Genomic DNA, 18,953 nt, shown 5'->3' with positions numbered 1-18,953 from the left:
TTTTGGCCTACAAAGTGATGTCATACCTGCACCACTTTATATCTGAGTACTTGCCTGCGCTGAGTTCAGAACTGAACAAACTACAAACTGAACTCTGAATCCACTTCACTCTTCTTCCATAGGAGATTCTATGCTGCACAGCCTGGTGGTCGTAACAGGTTGCAGTTCAGTTGGAAAAGTCCAGGATTCAGAAGTGTTTCGGGTAACGGGTACAGACTTCGTCTCTCTGAAGAATGACCCCTCGGATGAGGACCGGATCGCTGATGTCAGGAAAATCTTAAACTCTGGGAACTTCTATTTTGCCTGGTCCTCCACTGGAGTGAGTCTGGACCTCAGCTTGAACGCACACCGCAGGATCAGAGAAGACACGTCTGACAATCGTTTTTTCTGGTGGGAAAAAGTCCTGTTGATTTTGTGTTTGTTTGATTTAGTTTATTTCTTTCATCTAATGTAAATTTATTTTTAGTGTTTCATGTGTGCAAAATATTTCCAGTTATTTAGAATGCTGAAGTAGACAAAAAAAGGTTATAATGGAAATGTAATTATTTAAAAAAAATGGCTTAACAGGAATCAGTCCCTCCATCTCCATCTCAAGCATTATGGGGTGAACTGTGATGATTGGCTGCTGAGGTTAATGTGCGGTGGTGTGGAGATCCGCACCATCTACGCTGGCCACAAACAGGCCAAAGCTTGCGTGATCTCTCGGCTCAGCTCGGAGAGAGCAGGCACACGTTTCAATGTCAGAGGCACGAATGACGACGGCCAGGTGGCCAACTTTGTGGAGACCGAGCAGGTAGGCTATGCAAACAATTTGAGTCACATGTGAATGACCTTTGAACTCAGTTCCTCAAGCCTCTTGTTGTCTTTGGTTATTTATTGCATTGGATTTTAAATACCTTTGCATTTTTAACTTTTAACACTGTATTAAATTATTTATTTATTTTTCTAATTCTGTGTTCCCTACAGGTTGTTTTCCTTGACGACAAAGTATCCTCCTTCATTCAAATCCGAGGGTCAATACCACTGTTCTGGGAGCAGCCAGGAATTCAGGTACAATGAAGCTTTGAATCAATATGACTCATGCTTGCATTCAAAGCACACTGAGGAAAAATATTTGCATTGCGGTCTACTGCACTGAGCTTGTTAGCGTTCCAAGACCCTGCTGAGTCATCATAACAAACTTATTTTCTTGTGTTTCCACTTCGTCACACATGACCAGTGCTGACCCCCTTTATTCATATTATCAGAAACACTCGTTTCAGGGGATTTTGTTGCAGCTGAATCAAAGTCGAGAGCCAAAAGGACTGCATGGGAACCAGCAGCTGGTACATCGAAGGTTTAGTTCTGTCTGGTGGATGATCTGTTCTGTACTGCAAAGAGTTTGTGCAATGTCAGTCGGTGAAAGTTGCACCTAAACCGAGATTCATTTTGGGGAAGGAGACAGATTTGAATAAATGTATTGCCTTCTTGCGAAATCGAGTTAAGATGCCAGGAAGCAAGTCTTAAAATGCCTGTATCTTTCCTCTGACATTGCATAGACGTTATCATGGCTGCTTTAAGTGGGAAGCTGGTGAGGTGACATTTCTTGAGCTGTTTTTTCAAAGCTTTGCACGGAACCTGAATGACCAGCGTTCGGTGTCATTTCAGGCCATAGTGGAATTGGTTGAGGGAGTACATTATCATCACTGTCTGCAAAGCTAAGACCAAAATAAAGGAAGTAGTATTGCCACAGGATACTCCCAGAAAGCTCAGGGTAATGTGAGCTCATCTATGCTGTCATTCCGAATGTATGAAATATTAATGGCAGGGACCTGCAGAGGCAACAAACAGAATTGGGTGGGACTCTCTTTGACAGAATCTAAAGCATAAATGTCCCACACCAGCTCTAAACCAGAGGTTTTCAGCCTATAAGGACACCAGTTGGAGATAAAAGGTGTCAAACTTGTACCTTTGCAGCTTGTCTGGTGCATTATCCTTAAAAAGGACATATTTGTACCTTTTTACCACAAAAAGGTTCATAGTAGTACATAATGGTATGCATTTCTAATATGCAAATTTTAGGAGGAAAAAGGAACAAATATTTCCTTTTTAAGGATACTGTCCCAGTGAAAAGCTGTTGTACCCCTAAAGATACAATTTAGACACTTTTTCTCTGTGTGTAGGGACCATTTCTTACATATGTATGGGGGGGGGGGGGGGGATAGCATAGTAATATATTTAAGTATATTACAAGTGTAAATACATTGAATTAAAATAGTTACTAATATTTAAGGATTTTTTTTAGACATTTTATACATTAATATTTTATTTAATATTAATATATACATACATTTAATATTTTCAGTGTTATTGTTAATTAAAAACTATTAAACAATTCCATAAGCTGAAAGAAAAACCTTATAAAAATATTAGATGAAAAACTTTCCATAGAAATATTAAGTTAGAGTACAAATACTAAATTTAAATAATATAAATTAAAGCTAAATAAAAAAACTTATATTGTTCAAATGAAAACTGAAAATGTAATTTTTTTTATAAAAGAAATAGTAAAAAAAATAACACTGTTTAAAATGATGGGGACACATATTTAACTTTAAATTGAACCGTTGCTTGTTTTAGCTTTAAGTTAACTTTAATTTAATTGGATTTTTGTTTTAACAAGTTTTAAAAAAATTCACAAAGATTATTTTGAGATCAAACAATAATTGACAGACTACCATTGTAGGCCACTTGTTGAAGACCCCTGGTGTCAAATATTGTAGTCACTCTAGTTAGAAGACACCATGAACCAATTGAATAGCAGGAAGAGACTATTATATTCAACGTTGTAACCTTATATGAGACTGCAGGAAATGAGAAGCCAGTCATAGCCTAGAGATGAAAAAGTCCTCCGTATTGCTTACCTATTGTGGTTGTAGGTGTGAAATGTGTAATGCATTACACTAAAAGATGTGAGAGCAGTTGGTCAAATGTCATTTAGATAGGAAACCATTATTAAAAGGCACTAGCCAACATTAGAAGCTCAAACTTCTTTCTAGAGCGCGATTCTAGAATTTCTAGGCAGGCAGGTTATAAAATTCATGCATTTCCTGGAATGATCAGTATCTCTGATAGATCTTCACACTTATTAAATCATAACTGATGGCTACACTTATTCTAGGCCAAATGTTTTTCATATCTTCAAATGCAGCTCGACACAGCAGGCAGGTCAGGCCTGTGTTGTCTTTCTCTCACAGTCTCTCTCATCTTCCTTCCCTCTGCCTCCGTAATTTCCTCTTGCACCAAATATGAAACCGTTCACAGTTCTTCCTTTTTTGTGTTTTCTTTCTTTTTCCACAAAGGTCGGATCCCACCGCGTTAAGCTGTCCCGTGGTTTCGAAGCTAATGCGCCTGCTTTTGAGAGGTAATTAAAGATTTTGGTGGTGCATGCTCCAGTATCCAGCTGTTCTAGCTCAAGCCTGAACAATAGTGCGTGATGAAAGCAATGCAGCAGACGTGCCGAGTGCGGGCACTGCTTAAATCAGTCCTTTTATTTACCACGGTTTTGGACGGGAATGTTCAACCGTGCCTAAGGATGTATTTTCAACTAGTCGATGTGCAATTAGGGTCCACCAGACCCCGATCAGATATGTTTTGTAGGCAGTGTGTACACACAGGACAGCTGGATGAAGTGCTACAGGGGGTCTCGAGGTGCAAAACTTTTTTAACATGACTTATTGCCATCTTAAAAAATGCTAACTGCTCATCACTGAATGCTGTATGCAAGCATAAGATGTCCAGCCCCCTTACTTGTCCTGAATAAACACATCTTATTACCCATTCTATAAAGTGAACCCAACTATAAAATAATACATTGACCATAAAAACTTTATAAAAAAAACTGCACATTAAGTTAGTACTATGTACTAACATTTACATTAAATTAGTAATCTATATTAAAGGGTTAGTTCACCCAAAAATGAACATTCTGTCATTAATTACTTACCCTAATGTCTTTCGACACCCGTAAGACCTCCGTTCATCTTCGGAACACAAATGAAGATATTTTTGTTGAAATCTGATGTGTTAGACAGGCTTTCATTGACACCAATGTCATGAATCATGGATCGATACACAGATTCATAACGATTCGACACTTTGTTTTGAAATTGGCCCATCACTATACAAGTCGTTATTTAGGGTTTTTTGTGCACACAAACTATTCTCATCGCTTCATAAAATGATTGTAGAGCCACTGTAGTGAGGTGGGCTTTGTAACGACGTCTTTAGTGCCTTTATGGGTCTTGAGAGGAAATGACATTGGTGTCAATGAAGGCCTGTCTGAGCCATCGGATTTCAACAGAAATATCTTCATTTGTGTTCTGAAGATGAACGGAGGTCTGACGGGTGTCTTACGGGTATTCATTTATCAACATAAAGCTGAAAATACTATTAATATTAGATGGAAAACTTTTTTTTCCAAAAAAACACAATTTTAACAAAAATGTAAAAGTTTAGCAATGTTAGGAATGTTGTTAATGCTACATTTGTTTTTTTTTAATAAAATCTTATATTTGTTTAAATTAGAAGTCTGAAAGAGGTCAGGATTTGTGAGGTGGGGCGGGTTAATAACGCCATGACCTTGTAAAGGTCACTAAAGGTGTCCTCCTTCATCATCAATAAAATCTCTTTGAATTGCTGATTAAAATGATAATATCTTATCCTGGATATGTGGGAGGATTTATTCTTATCCAGCCCTGGCGCCTCACGCTGAGCATGATGGATATTCTTTATTCATCATGAGTCACTGCTCTGTTCCCTGGAGTGCTGAGTCAGGTCGTGATGAGAGGAAGTGCATAGATGCAGACAACACTGTCGTGAGGCTTTCATTTCCCCTCCATCATGAATGAACTATTGATCACTTGTTTCAGTAGCTTCTTGTGTTTTAAAATCACCTTTGATTGATACATTTTTTAAGCATTGGCTGCTGGAGTAGATAAACATTTGTTGTTCCACTTCATTTCGATTAATGTGTACTAACCCTGTGTGATGTGTCCTGTCCAGACACTTTAGTGCTTTGAGGAGGCTGTATGGCAAACAGGTGATCATCAACCTGCTGGGTATGAAGGAGGGTGAACACATGCTCAGTAAAGCATTCCAGGTGATTGTTGTTTTGGAAATAATCCGGTTTGTCTTGCTGCAGTACTTTTATTTTAGATGTTTTTCAAAGTATGACTTAACTAAAGTGGTTGTTCCGCTTTCTTTACTGTTTAAAGCCTCTTTGTCTTCGCCCACAGAGTCACCTGAAAGCCTCGGAGCATGCACATGCTGTGAGAATGTTGAACTTTGACTATCATCAGATGGTTAAAGGTGGGAAGACTGACAAGCTCAACACTGTCCTGAAACCTCAGATCAGCAAGTTTCTGGAGGAATGTGCTTTCTTCTACTACTCAGGGGAGGGCGGCATTCAGAGGTGCGGTTATATCCCATCCTAACACTACTGGTTGAGAAAGAATATCATAGAATAGCAGAACATTTAGGTTTATTTAATGTTTTAATTTGTTGTGTATTTACTACTTGAAATAACTAGTGTAATAAGAATATATTTTAGTTTTTTTCAGCCAATGGAAGCTTTAAAGCAGAAATAAAATGATTTTATATATATATATATATATATATATATATATATATATATATATATATATATATATATATATATATATATATGCAATATATTGTCAAATCATTAAGAAATGTAAATAAAAAATAAAATATGAAATATGATACTTAAAATATGAAATATTTTATTTATTTACCTGCGTTTGGTGTGACCATTAACCAACATCAGAGAACTGTGAAAACTGCCAATGTGTTGTTAAATTACAAAAAGTATTTAAGTAAATATTATAAATTAAAAATAGCTGATTCAATTTTCTACCACAATTTTCACCGCAGATGTCAATCTGGAACCATTCGTTCCAATTGTCTGGACTGCTTGGACCGAACAAACAGTGTCCAGGCCTTCATTGCACTTGAGGTACATTTGTAACAGAGTAGTGTCCATTTACTACAACTTAAAGGGATCCCATGGTGTTGAGACTTGTATGGCTTAATATAACATAAATGATGTCTCTTACTGAATTATGTAGTAGAAAACCCATGAAAGATCTACGTTATTTTAAAAATCGATTTTATATTTGGACCATGGGCGGCGCCATTTTGTTTGCGTTCTAGGTTGATGACGTAGAGTGGTTGAACTCCTCAATCAGCTGGCATTACCCGTAGCTATTTTTACCACAACGCAACTCGAAAATTGTTTCAGAGTTAAACAAAACCAATGAATTCCTTTGTAATTATACTTAAAACACACTCAAACATACATGTGCACACAAACTCACCTACACAAGTCACAAACAGATCGGCGGGCGCGCACACGACAGGCTCTGTCTCAATCGAGATGTTGGGCTGCTCAGTCTCCACGACAGGGGCTGAATCTGAAATCGACCCTATACCCTTAAATAGGGCATTATTTGAAGGGACGGACATTTGTAGTGTTGTCCGACACCATAGTGGACATGTTCGAGTGCAGTCATTCAGTCTCACGTTCACCGCAATAACGAGTAAAGCCGATTTACACACAGCTGTCCGACTTCACGCACTCAAACATACATGTGCACACAAACTCTCTCTCTCTCACAGACTCACACCCCAACAGATCGGCGCGAACACAGCAACACACACACACACCAACAGATCGGCGCGAACACACACACAACCCAACAGATCGGCGCGAACACACACACACACACGCACGCACTGCGCGCGCATACATAACCCTCAATCTATTCCCTGTGTATATCCTGTTCAACACATCCTGTTCCCCAGATAGACTGTTGATAGTAGATTAACTATAATGCCTAATGTGACCAGCAGAGGGAAATATCTAGGTAGGACGATGGGATAAAGTAACGTGAGGAAGAGAGGCAGGATGTTTTGGTGATGATGCATGCGATTGAGACAGAGCAGTCAGGTGTGTGTGTGCGCGCCCGCCGATCTGTTTGTGACTTGTGTAGGTGAGTTTGTGTGCACATGTATGTTTGAGTGTGTTTTAAGTACAATTACAAAGCAATTCATTTGTTTTGTTTAACTCTGAAACAATTTTCGAGTTGCGTTGTGGTAAAAATAGCAACGGGTAACGCCAGCTGATTGAGGAGTTCAACCACTCTACGTCATCAACCTAGAACGCAAACAAAATGGCGCCGCCCATGGTCCAAATATAAAATCGATTTTTTAAATAACGTAGATCTTTCATGGGTTTTCTACCACATAATTCAGTAAGAGACATCATTTATGTTATATTAAGCCATACAAGTCTCAACACCATGGGATCCCTTTAAAACTATTGGAAGTGTTTTTGCTTGTCTTTTATTTATTATGTAATATGTCTCTTTTGTTCAGATGCTTCCAAGACAGTTGGAAGACATGGGTCTGACGGAGAAGCCTCAGCTGGTGGCGCGCTTTCAGGAGGTTTTCCGCTCTATGTGGTCCACCAATGGAGATTCTGTCAGCAAAATCTACGCAGGCACTGGCGCTCTGGATGGCAAGGCTAAGGTATGTGTCGGCTTGTAAGACGCATGCAAAGAATTAAGTTTAAAAGGCAAAAGAGAGCTGTTCTATGTGACCTTCGCCCCTTAAGTTTTGTATAAGTTAAGGTTGTCTTGACTCATGTGTCTGCTGTTTTTCCTTGCTTTCCTATGGCTGTTCCTCTTCCTGTTTGGTAAGTTAACTGTAGCTAGTTGTGTCGATTTAAGTTGTGATGCTGTATTTATATTGTCTTCTCTATTTTGTGCCGGTTCTGTTTAAAGGTGTTAAAAGAGAGAGATTACTGAAGCTGGCAATGCTGTCAACTTTAATTAGGTCTCTTTACAGACTGTAAACCGTAAAAGCCTGTAAACCTAGGCTAGGCCTCAAACCTCAGCTTCATCTAGCTAATCACATATGAAAAATATTATATAACAGAGCTCCAGATTCCCATTTGAGAGCAGTAGCGCCAGTGCCGCTAAATTCTACAGATGGAGGCACCATTTATTAATCATAAATGTAATTTAATCATAAAATTACTATTATTTTGCATTAATAAGTGCAGTAACTAAAAATATTGCATGCCTATATCTTGGAAAAGCACATTTGACAGTAAAGTACTGAGCTTGAATTGAGAAATACAGATAAAATTAGCTTTTGTATTAACAGTAACATGTAAAAACAAAAAAAAATTATATATATTGAATTGTATATATATATATATATATATATGTGGTCATCACATTAAAAATAACATTTAAATGGGATAATATTTAGAGCTTTACTGGAAAAAGTGTGAAGCACTTGAAGTCCTTGAAAAAAAGTGCTTGAATTGTGCAACATTTGCACTCTCAAAATGTTGTACAAACCCTAAAATGAATCATGTAAAAACATTCAACTATTTATGTCACCGTACCATGGTAACAGTTAGCATTACTACATTACAACATCCACGGTGAATGTTGGTCATTTGTAGAAAAGCCTTATGTAACTTTTTCATTCATGACAAATGTTTCTCAGCACTGTTTGATCTGATATCTATGGTTAATGACAGAGAATTATGCACTGAATTTAAATGCTTCCCAGTAGATCTTTTGCAGCGACGTTATCGATACTGTGGTAAATTCAAACGCTTTCTCGCTGAATCGCTCAGTGCTGCATAGTAACAGTGTCGCAAGATTCAGATCGGTCCACAAATTAACCTGTTCTGAGCTCGCTCTGTGCTGTCTAATGTTGGTCCGAGCTGATGAACTGTCTGTTCATTCTGCTTTCGTTTGCCATTTGATGTTTTTAATATGCAACAGAAATGGCAGCTCTTGTTAGTTGGGCAGCGTGGCTGTTTTAGGTTGTTTTGTTTCAGCCATTAACTGTTTTATATTAACTAGTTTGTTTGTTTGTTTGTTTTTTCCCTGTAGGGTGGAAAGCTAAAAGATGGCGCTCGCTCAGTCACCAGAACCATTCAGAACAACTTCTTTGACAGCTCTAAACAGGAAGCCATTGACATCCTGAGACTAGGCAGCACCCTCAACAGTGACCTGGCAGATAAAGCACGAGCCCTTCTGACAACCAGCAGCCTGTATGGTACGATTTAGAATACCACACTCCAGAATCAGAAATAAACCAGGGCTCTGGGTTTAAATAAAAAAAAGTTGTCATCATTTTCAAAGAAACTGTCATGGCCCTCAGAATATTTTGTTGTATGAATATCTCAACATGCAATATATCAAAAGAAAGAACAGAGCCTCTGCTTTTAAACAAAAAAGAAACAGTTTCATTCTAGCTTCATATGGTCTTTTACTTGAATATGGGTAAGTTTCATAAAAAAAGTAACATTTTAAAGGTGCCCTAGAATGAAAAATTGAATTAACCTTGCCATAGTGAAATAATAAGAGTTCAGTACATGGACATCACATACAGTGAGTCTCAAACACCATTGCCTCCTACTTCTTATGTAAATCTTGAAAAACGCTGCGGAAAAATAAATTAATCTCAACATAACACCAACTGTGATGCAATCGCTGGTATCCTTAATATGTATGGCCCCAACATTTGCATCTGTCCGAACATGTTCATTGTCAGGTGGAACTGACGGGGTGTCTAATGACAGCTAATATTATTTTGTATTACAAAATACAACTCTAGACACCTATGTCATACTACGTTAGTTTAGTTGCTTACAGATCGCTCACTCGATCCTTCTAGCCAACATCACCTTCTTCACCATATAAGTTAAAACGATAGTCATTTGACAAGGCTTCTATTCATTTTGTAAAAACGATATATATTTTTGAGAATTGAATTATGATGTTTTTGCATGCTTATATTTCAGAGTACATCATGGTCACTGCATAGCCTACATTGGGACTAACTTTATATTAACAAGCAATATCGTCGACGGAAAAATGTAGTCTAAAATGTAGTTAAAAAAATAAAAACTTGGGGGAAAAAAGCACTGGTTTTGGTTTTGTTACGGGGGAAAAGAAGAGCGTCCGAGTGTTTGTTCTTGCGGTTGCCAAATTTCAGTAATTTAAATTTCCCAATCAGAGCTTTTCTGTGAAAAAAACAGATATACTATCCGGTGTTTAACCTAAACATGTGCAATCTGGCAAATATATGCACGCAAGCTCTCTCTCTCTCTCTCTCTCTCTCTCTCTCTCTCTCTCTCTCTCTCTCTCTCTCTCTCTCTCTCTCTCTGTCTCTCTCTCTCTCTCTCTCTCTCTCTCTCTCTCTCTCTCTCTCTCTCTCTCTCTCTCTCTCTCACGCGGATGATCTGAAAACACCAACAAACAATAAGGCTGCATTTTAGCAATCCCCATTTAAGATGTTCTGCTTAAAGTGTCATTCAGTTGGTCTGTGTTCTGTGAATGTTGACAACTGTGATGACAACTGTGACAGAACTCACGGGCCACTTCGCTGAACAACTGAACTACTGTGTGCTGTGAGCTGTTGAAATAAGCCAATCAGAGCAGAGCTCAACATTAATATTCATGACTCTTCCAAATAAGGCAAAAACAGAGCATTACATCCTAGGGACAATATATAGGGTTTTAAATGGCCTTTATTTTTGCCCTTAAATAAGCCACATACCGTCTATGTAGATATTGGACAACAATTCAACATATTGTTTCAACTCATTCTAGGGCACCTTTAAGCAAAAAGCTGAGAAAATCCCATTTTTGTCAAAGTCTACATGCTGATTGGATTCAGAACGATGATCAAAATGTAGATGGATTAGATAGAGGATCCATCAACATTCAACATTCACCAGCAGCCATATCACCCTGTAGCCCAAGACTGGTTTCCCACTGAAGCTAAGCAGGGCTGAGCCTGGTCAGTACCTGGATGGGAGACCAACTGGGAAAACCAGGTAGCTGCTGGTAGAGGTGTTAGTGAGGCCAGCAGGGGGCGCTCACCCTGTGGTCTGTGTGGGTTTTAACACCCCAGTATAGTGATGGGGACACTATACTGTCAAAAGAGCACCGTCTTTCGGATGAGACGTTAAACCGAGGTCCTGACTCTCTGTGGTCGTTAAAAATCCCAGGATGTCTTTCGGAAAAAGAGTAGGGGTGTAACCCCGGCATCCTGGCCAAATTTGCCCATTGGCCCCTGTCCATCATGGCCTCCTAATAATCCCCATATCCTGATTGGCTTCATCACTCGGTCTCCTCTCCACCTTAAGCTGGTGTGTGGTGGGCGTTCTGGCGCAATATGGCTGCCGTCGCAACATCCAGGTGGATGCTGCACATTGGTGGTGGTTGAGGAGATTCCCCCCTTCTATGTAAAGCGCTTTGAGTGCCTTGAAAAGCGCTATATAAATTGAACGTATTATTATTATTATTATTATTATTATAACACCCCCAAAGCTTCACAGTCCTATAGCTATATCGTCCTGGGTCAACATTTCAACAGCATTTTTTATTTATATGCTTTTTAATGTTGAAGATCGCTTTATTTTACATATTCATTTCCTTATATATGCTATCGCTTGTTCTTGCTTCTTTTCCGCCTGTGTTTTGATCCAGAGATTTTGTACTCTTTCATGTGTCACGGCACCCTATACCATATAATAAATTCTGCCAATGGACAGAGTTAATCATTTTGGACATTTATTAAAATGATGAAGTGTCTATTGTACTAAATATGTTGTTCTTTATTATATTATAGTCATTTGATTTTTATAGGTAACAGCCATAATTGTTTAGATTTGAGAATTACTTAAATGATTGATACATTCAAATGATACCGTTTCAGCTTCAGGTGGTTTCTAACATGCTCTTCACTTTTGGTGTTTTGTGTTTGGGGTCATGCTTTATGGGATCTGTCTGCTGTAGTGGACTGATTTCAGCATGTGAATGTTGATCTTAATGAGTTTCCTAATGTTAGCGTGCTAATCTGCAGCTCCCGGCTGCTTTGGGTGTGAGATTAGGTCTGAACCAGATGACTAATGCTGTTATCTGTCTAACGGCTAACTGTTAACTGGTAACCTCTCTCTCTTCCCCCTCTCCCTTTTTTTCTTTCTTTTTCTCCTTAATGCTTACGATGTTAGTCTCTGAGCCCATTTTACAGTCAGGTACAGTATACACAAACCAGCCATAAATCCATAACTGTTTATGGTTCCATGTTTCATAAACTCAGTGTTTATTTTGGTGCCTCTCTGACACTGTGCTGGATGTTTTTCCTTTTAATCTTCCTTTTTAATTGCTTTGTAATCTTGTTTTAAATACAACATATAATTTTGTCCATCTTTCAAGGATAGAATTGAATCTGTCTGATCTGTCTCCATAGTGGTTTTGTCAATGTCATATGCTTTACCTTTTCTTTTGTGCACTCTGGCCATTAGTTCCATAGATATGATTTCATATCAACTTTAGTACTCATTAATCATTTTAATGTAGGTTTTTCTTTTTAATAAAGAATTTGTCTCCCTTACTGTTTTCAGCATCTCCCAGAGTGCTTCTGGGCATGTGTCAGAACCACTACAAGTACACCCAACCCAAGAAGATCAGAGTGTGTGTGGGTACATGGAACGTGAATGGGGGCAAGCAATTCCGCAGCATTGCGTTTCGTAACCACACGCTTAATGACTGGCTCCTGGATGCCCCAAAGAAAGCCGGTCATCCAGAATTCCAGGGTATGTGTTGATGCAAAGTCAATATAAATGATACTTTAAAATGAAATCATAGTTTTTGTTTGCTGTGTATTTAAAGAGGACCTATTATGCCCTTTTATAGTCTTGATTTTAGGATCTACTAGAATAGTTTTTCATGTTGAATGTTAAAAATACACACCTTATTTTTCACAAATTTTTCATTTTTGCTTCCTAGTTTGTCAGTAACGCTCTCTAGTTCCAGTCTTTGGAAAAGCACAATGTGCTCTGATTGGTTGGCTGGATCATTGTGTTGTGTTGTGACTGTGAAAAAAGTCTTTTATTTCCATTGTAGTAGAATTATACCTGTCAAGTATCCCGTTCTGGCCAGGAAAGTCTCGTAATTTACCCTTCTTTCCCGCCGTTCTCCCGTATTAGTATTTCCCTGTATATCCCGTATTTTAACGTGCGTTATTAAAAAATAGTAATACCGGAGGAAAAAAACAAAAACATTTACAATCTGAGCTCTGTAACTAGCCTAGCGATAACTGCCATCTGCAGTAGCCTACAGTAATAGGCCTACAGTACTGTCGCGAGGTTAGTGTGTGAGGTCGGATGAGGAGTGACAACGCGGGAAAAAAGCTAAAACAAAACAGAGACGGATGATGGACGTAACAATAGAGACGGAAGGCACTCCTGCCAAAAAAACAAAACCCTCGTGTACATACCGTGATCAATGGGACAGCAAATTAAATTTTCTGAAGAGGAGCGGGGTGAGGGACAATCATGCGTTTTGTAACTGCAGCAACTTCAGCATTTCACATCCATATCATGTGCGACAGCGGAAGATCTTTTAAAGTGACAGTAACCACTTATAATGACAGTGTAAAGAACAAAAGTAATTGCTCACTAAATATGCTCTGCTCTTGACTAAATAACTTCAGTACCTTTAATAAGGATTAATCTATATATAATTCATAATGTATGCAGTGCAAACTGATAACAATGTATATTTCCTACTTGTTAAGTTGTTATACAAGTAGGAAGAGCACAGGTACAAAATAAAAGTATTATTATTATGGGTCTATGTGAGGATTTATGTCACCCCCGACCCCGCCCACAACCCCATAGAAGGTTGAAAATGAGTAGAATTGAAAATGTCCTGAATTGAATTGAAAATGTCCTGGAAAATGATTGCTGAAAAAAAACTGGGACACCTGACATGGTGACAATGCACTTTTAACGCAACACCACCAGGCCTTGTCTCTTTTTTTGTGTATGCCTTGGGCGGGAATTATTTAAATAAGGAATATTGTGATTATATGTTTCCCTTTGGAGTGGACTTTGCGTTGCTCAAACAGCAACATTACACAATAAAGAAAGTTGAAATTATAAAAAAGCTTAATATGTCCTCTTTAATATCTGTCAGTTAAAGGGTTAGTTCACCCAAAAATGAAAATTCTCTCATTAATTACTTACCTTCATGTTTAAACCCATAAGGCCTCCATTCATCTTCGGAACACAAATTAAGATATTTTTGTTGAAATCCGATTTGTTGAAAAGGCTTTTACTGACACCAATGTCATTTCCTCTCTCAAGACCCATAAAGGCACTAAAGACGTTAAAAAGTCCATCTCACTAAAGTGGCTCTACAATCATTTTACGGAGCGACGAGAATAATTTTTTTGTGCGCAAAAACCCCCACTAATGTCTTATATAGTGATGGGCCGATTTCAAAACAGATTCTAACGTTATAAATCAATGTATCGATTCATGGTTGGGACATTGGTGTCAATAAAAGCCTTTCTGAGCCATCGGATTTCAACACAAATATATTCATTTGTGTTCCAAAGATGAACGGAGGACTTACGCAAGGGTAAGTAATTAATGACAGAATGTTCATTTTTGGTTGAACTAACCCTTTAAATGACTAGTGAAAATACTTTAGTGGCTTCTTATATTAGAGTCTCAGACTGTTTTATCGTGCAGATAGCAAATCCAACCCTGTGGACATCTTTGCCATTGGCTTTGAGGAAATGGTGGAGCTGAATGCTGGCAATATTGTCAGTGCAAGGTAAGAACTAACCTGACGTTAGAGATTTCAGCGTTCCCTGGTTGTAGTTACATAATAAGCAGAAGTTACATTTCCTGTCGCCAGTGGTTGTGATGTGCTATAATAATATCTTTCAATCTGTATTCTCTGTGATATCGTCATCCTTTCATTCCTGTGAGAGCTGTTTAACTTTTCTTTCTTCCCTGGCAGCACCACGAATCAGAAGCTGTGGGCTGCAGAACTGCAAAAGAACATCTCACGAGATCAAAGATACGTGCTGCTGGCCTCAGAGCAGCTGGTGGGTGTGTGTCTGTTCGTCTTCATACGCCCTCAGCATGCACCGTTCATCAGGTATTCTCACACACTTGTGCCGTAAAAGTGGATTTGATGGCTGGCAAATTAGTACGATCATTTCAAGTATTTAAGTGGGTTTAATGACTGCTCTGTTCTCATATTTTGTATTGTTTTGTTTTTTGTAATAGGGATGTTGCTGTTGATACAGTAAAGACTGGAATGGGCGGGGCCACTGGTAATAAAGGAGGCGTGGCTATTCGCATGCTCTTCCACACCACTAGCATCTGCTTCGTGTGCTCACATTTTGCCGCTGGCCAGTCACAGGTCAAAGAGAGGAACGATGACTACAATGAAATTGCACGCAAACTGTCCTTCCCTATGGTAATCCTTTATGATGGAAAACTGTGTTACTTCTGTCCAGGTTATGACCACCTCCTTTTTAAAATAATAATAATATTAGTAGTAGGGGAGTCAAAATGAATGCATGAACTCATTTTTCATCTTTTTTTTTTTCAGTTTAATGCGTTACAAATATTTAACACAATTAACGAAGCATCACGCTTTTATTCAAGCAAATGGTTTTAAACCATTCAAGCACACAAGGCACAAAAGTGTTTAAGACACAAAAGAGAACTAAGTGCAGTCTGTGAATCTCCTGTCTGCGATACACACCCACTTGCACACTCTTTCACACTTGAAAGGACAAAAACACACAAACGCATGCCAAAATGTTTGTGGAGTATCCTCGTGAGCACAGCCTTAAATTAATGTATAGAGTTGGGTAAAAATGGGTGTCAGATTTGTGTCATGTGCGTGACACTTCACTTGTTAAAGTGACAGCAGCCTAATAAACATGCTGCTGTCTGTCATGTTAATCGAAGAACAAAAGAACAAAATCCTTCACTTCTTTTCTTTTAAACAAATAACTGTTGTAGTTTTAATAAAAATGAATCTGTATTTAATTTATAAATTATGCAGTGAAGACCAAAGTGTTTGATAACTTTATTTAATATCAGAATTTTTCCTAACTGTCAGATAAAAATATTTAAAATGTACTGTCTTTTTGTTGTTTCAACATTCGTTTGGAGATCAAATGTGAAATTATTACAATGTAAAAATACAGTTAAAATACTTTAAATGTTAGGTGCGACGAATCTTGATTTATTACAGAAAAATGTGGGATTTAATTAGTTAATTTTTCTAATCAATATTTGTAGTAGTAGTTATCTTAAGTACATAATTGGCTGATTATAACAGTGACTACGTTTACATGGACAACAATACTCCGATATTAATCTGATTAAGACAATACTCTGATTAAGAGGCTACCATGTAGACAGCGATTTCTAATTACCTTAATCTGATTAAAGTCATAATCTAACTAAACATAAATCGGATTAAGACATGTGGAGTATGCCTAATTTAGTCGCATTATCAGAGACATGTACACACCTTAATCTAACTATTAATGTCATGTCGGAGATTTCACCGCATTTTGTGACAGGACACATAACGTTACGCACACCAGGGAAGTGCAGAGGGGAGGCTTTGTGGGTTGGAGCCTCTGCCCTTTTTGAAAATTAATCAAAAGTGCCCCTTTCAACAATCATCGATAATATTGTGGCCAATAAAACCGAATTGGAATTATACTTAATATAACAACGTGTACAAAACAGTAACAAATAGTGGAAAAGTCGCGTTTATCTTTTACGGATCTGTCAGTCTGAAAAGTCGTTGCCATAAACGTCGTTGCTATGGGCGCGGTGTGTGTTTTACTTGACTGTTCATTGTGAACACTGCGTCCTCTCTCTCTATTTTTTGTTGTTGTTGTAATTATTATGCTCATTGTAAAAGTAAAATACAATAAGTTTGTATCTGTAATCGCAAACCAGGTGGGTCATTCAGTGAACGCCCGTGGCTCGACGGCAGGAAAAACAATCCAAAGAGTCATGATTTTTAAACCTTTTTCATAATTAATCAAAGCTATTATTCTAAATGTAGGCTGTCAATAAGGAGGAAAGAGGGGCAGTGTCTCTTCAAAAAAAAAAAAAAAAGAGGCAATACATATTACAAAAATAAATCAACGTAAATGTAGATATAAAACATTTAATTATAAAAACGCATGTTTTGTTATACTTCTTAATGTAAAGTAACACTGTCCAACAGCGACACCCGCAGGTGAAGTTAGCGGGTTTACTGAGCCCATAAAATTAACAGACCTGCCAAAGTCACGCTATGATTGGATGTTGGAGAACATAGCGTGGCATGGGGACGTAATGACGTGCCATAATCGATCTATGTTCTAGCACATGTAAAACGGGAACATGAACGGAGTAGTCTAAAAGCAACTCATGTAAACACCTTAATCAGAATATTGTCTTATTTAGAATAAGGTCAATAATTAGATTACTGCTGTCCATGTAAACGTAGTCAGTGTTAAATAACTGTTAATATTAGTAATATTATTAAATGCATAATAATAATACATATTAATTTATTATTTATATTTATTCTTAAATAATATTATATAATATGTATCATTTAATAAATGCTAAAAATATAGTAGAATTATTTAATTATGAATATTTAATTTTTTTAGGGTCGTCTCCTTTACTCCCATGATTATGTGTTCTGGTGTGGAGATTTCAATTACCGAATAAATATCCCTAATGAAGAGGTGAAGGAGCTGATCAGACAGCAGAACTGGGATGCACTGATCGCTGGAGATCAACTGGTGGAGCAGAAGACTGCTGGACAGGTAGTTTAGGAAAAACAGTTATATTAGAAAACCTTTTTTTCCTTACTATTCTTAAAAAAATGTTTCATTCATATTCCAGGTTTTTAAAGGTTTTATTGAAGGGAAGCTGGATTTTGCCCCCACTTACAAATATGACCTGTTCTCGGAGGACTACGACACCAGTGAGAAGTGCCGCACACCGGCCTGGACTGACCGTGTGCTGTGGAAGAGAAGAAAGTGGAACTTTGATAAAACTGGTGAGGATCATATTAAAAATAATTTGTGACCCATGCTGGTAAAATGCATCACAATAAGCAATTTTTAAACGATTAGTTATTTTACCTTTCAAAATGATTTGATTTAATCGGACAAACAATTACTGAGCTGCACCTGTTTGATGTCAATAGAGTCAGCAAGTCAATTTTGAGAATAATCGAGTTTTCTAAAGGTCCCCAAACAAAATCACCTAGCAACCATACCTTAAAATCCCTGGTAATAATGCCAAATTTCACACACACGAAGTCAAAACCAAATATATATAGGGATTTTTTTTCCATGATACAACAATTATTTGATTAAAATTAACTCTTTCCCCGGCAGCGTTTATTAAAAAAGATGCCAGAGCCACCTCCAGGGTTTTTGACAATTTTCAAAAAATCGAATAGCCCATAGAATATTTTGTTTAATGAATATCTGAGCATGTCATATATCAAAATAAATAGTTGACCCTCTTCTTTTAAAAAGAAAAATGTTTTATTCTAACTTTATGCATTCCTTTTTCATCAACACTTGAATATGGGTAAGTTTAATTAAAAAAAAGCAACATTTTGAACAAAAAACTGAGAAAATCTAACTTTAGTGAAAGACTGTATCCAGATCAAATTTAGAATGCTTATCAAACACAGATGGAGTAGATCGAGTCCATCAACACCTCTAATGCTTGTACAGTCCTGTAGATCGATCCACATTTCATTCAGTAACATTAGATATTTTTGATTCATATGCTGTTTAATGATGATGATCACGTTATTTTTTATATTCATATGATTACATGCGATCGCTTGTTTTACTGCGTCTTCCTCGTGTGTGTTTTGATCAGGAGATTCAGTACTCATTCAGAAGATGTGTAATAGCGCCCCCTAGCGTCTGACAGTGAAAACACTGAAAATTCTGGTTTTGGCCTGGAAGCGTTTTCTAACAAATAATGGAAAATTCTGTGTTTG

General features: G+C 37.7%; 1 protein-coding gene and 1 pseudogene across 10 annotated transcripts in view; both read left to right on the top strand.

Annotated features, from left to right (window-relative positions):
• The window catches only part of synj1 (synaptojanin 1), a 35,077-nt gene that overhangs the window by 3,165 nt on the left and 12,959 nt on the right, over nt 1-18,953 (top strand). For 7 of the 10 annotated variants that reach the window (XM_067433476.1, XM_067433478.1, XM_067433475.1 and 4 more), the window contains exons 4-19: nt 123-390; nt 568-793; nt 967-1,050; nt 3,342-3,403; nt 5,044-5,140; nt 5,277-5,452; nt 5,935-6,016; nt 7,438-7,590; nt 8,976-9,141; nt 12,107-12,130; nt 12,500-12,691; nt 14,636-14,720; nt 14,910-15,050; nt 15,182-15,374; nt 17,593-17,751; nt 17,831-17,987. In XM_067433476.1, coding sequence (XP_067289577.1) covers nt 123-390; nt 568-793; nt 967-1,050; nt 3,342-3,403; nt 5,044-5,140; nt 5,277-5,452; nt 5,935-6,016; nt 7,438-7,590; nt 8,976-9,141; nt 12,107-12,130; nt 12,500-12,691; nt 14,636-14,720; nt 14,910-15,050; nt 15,182-15,374; nt 17,593-17,751; nt 17,831-17,987 — 2,265 coding nt within the window. The remainder of the gene's footprint in view (nt 1-122; nt 391-567; nt 794-966; nt 1,051-3,341; nt 3,404-5,043; nt 5,141-5,276; nt 5,453-5,934; nt 6,017-7,437; nt 7,591-8,975; nt 9,142-12,106; nt 12,131-12,499; nt 12,692-14,635; nt 14,721-14,909; nt 15,051-15,181; nt 15,375-17,592; nt 17,752-17,830; nt 17,988-18,953) is intronic. The other 3 variants (XM_067433477.1, XM_067433473.1, XM_067433474.1) reach the window with 2 other exon arrangements.
• LOC137063229 (5S ribosomal RNA) lies at nt 10,824-10,940 on the top strand (annotated as a pseudogene).

Source organism: Pseudorasbora parva, chromosome 23 (genome assembly GCF_024679245.1).
Source record: "Pseudorasbora parva isolate DD20220531a chromosome 23, ASM2467924v1, whole genome shotgun sequence".
NCBI classification, from domain to species: domain Eukaryota; kingdom Metazoa; phylum Chordata; class Actinopteri; order Cypriniformes; family Gobionidae; genus Pseudorasbora; species Pseudorasbora parva.
Note: the sequence above shows the minus strand (reverse complement) of the source record. Positions and strands in the feature narration are given on the sequence as shown.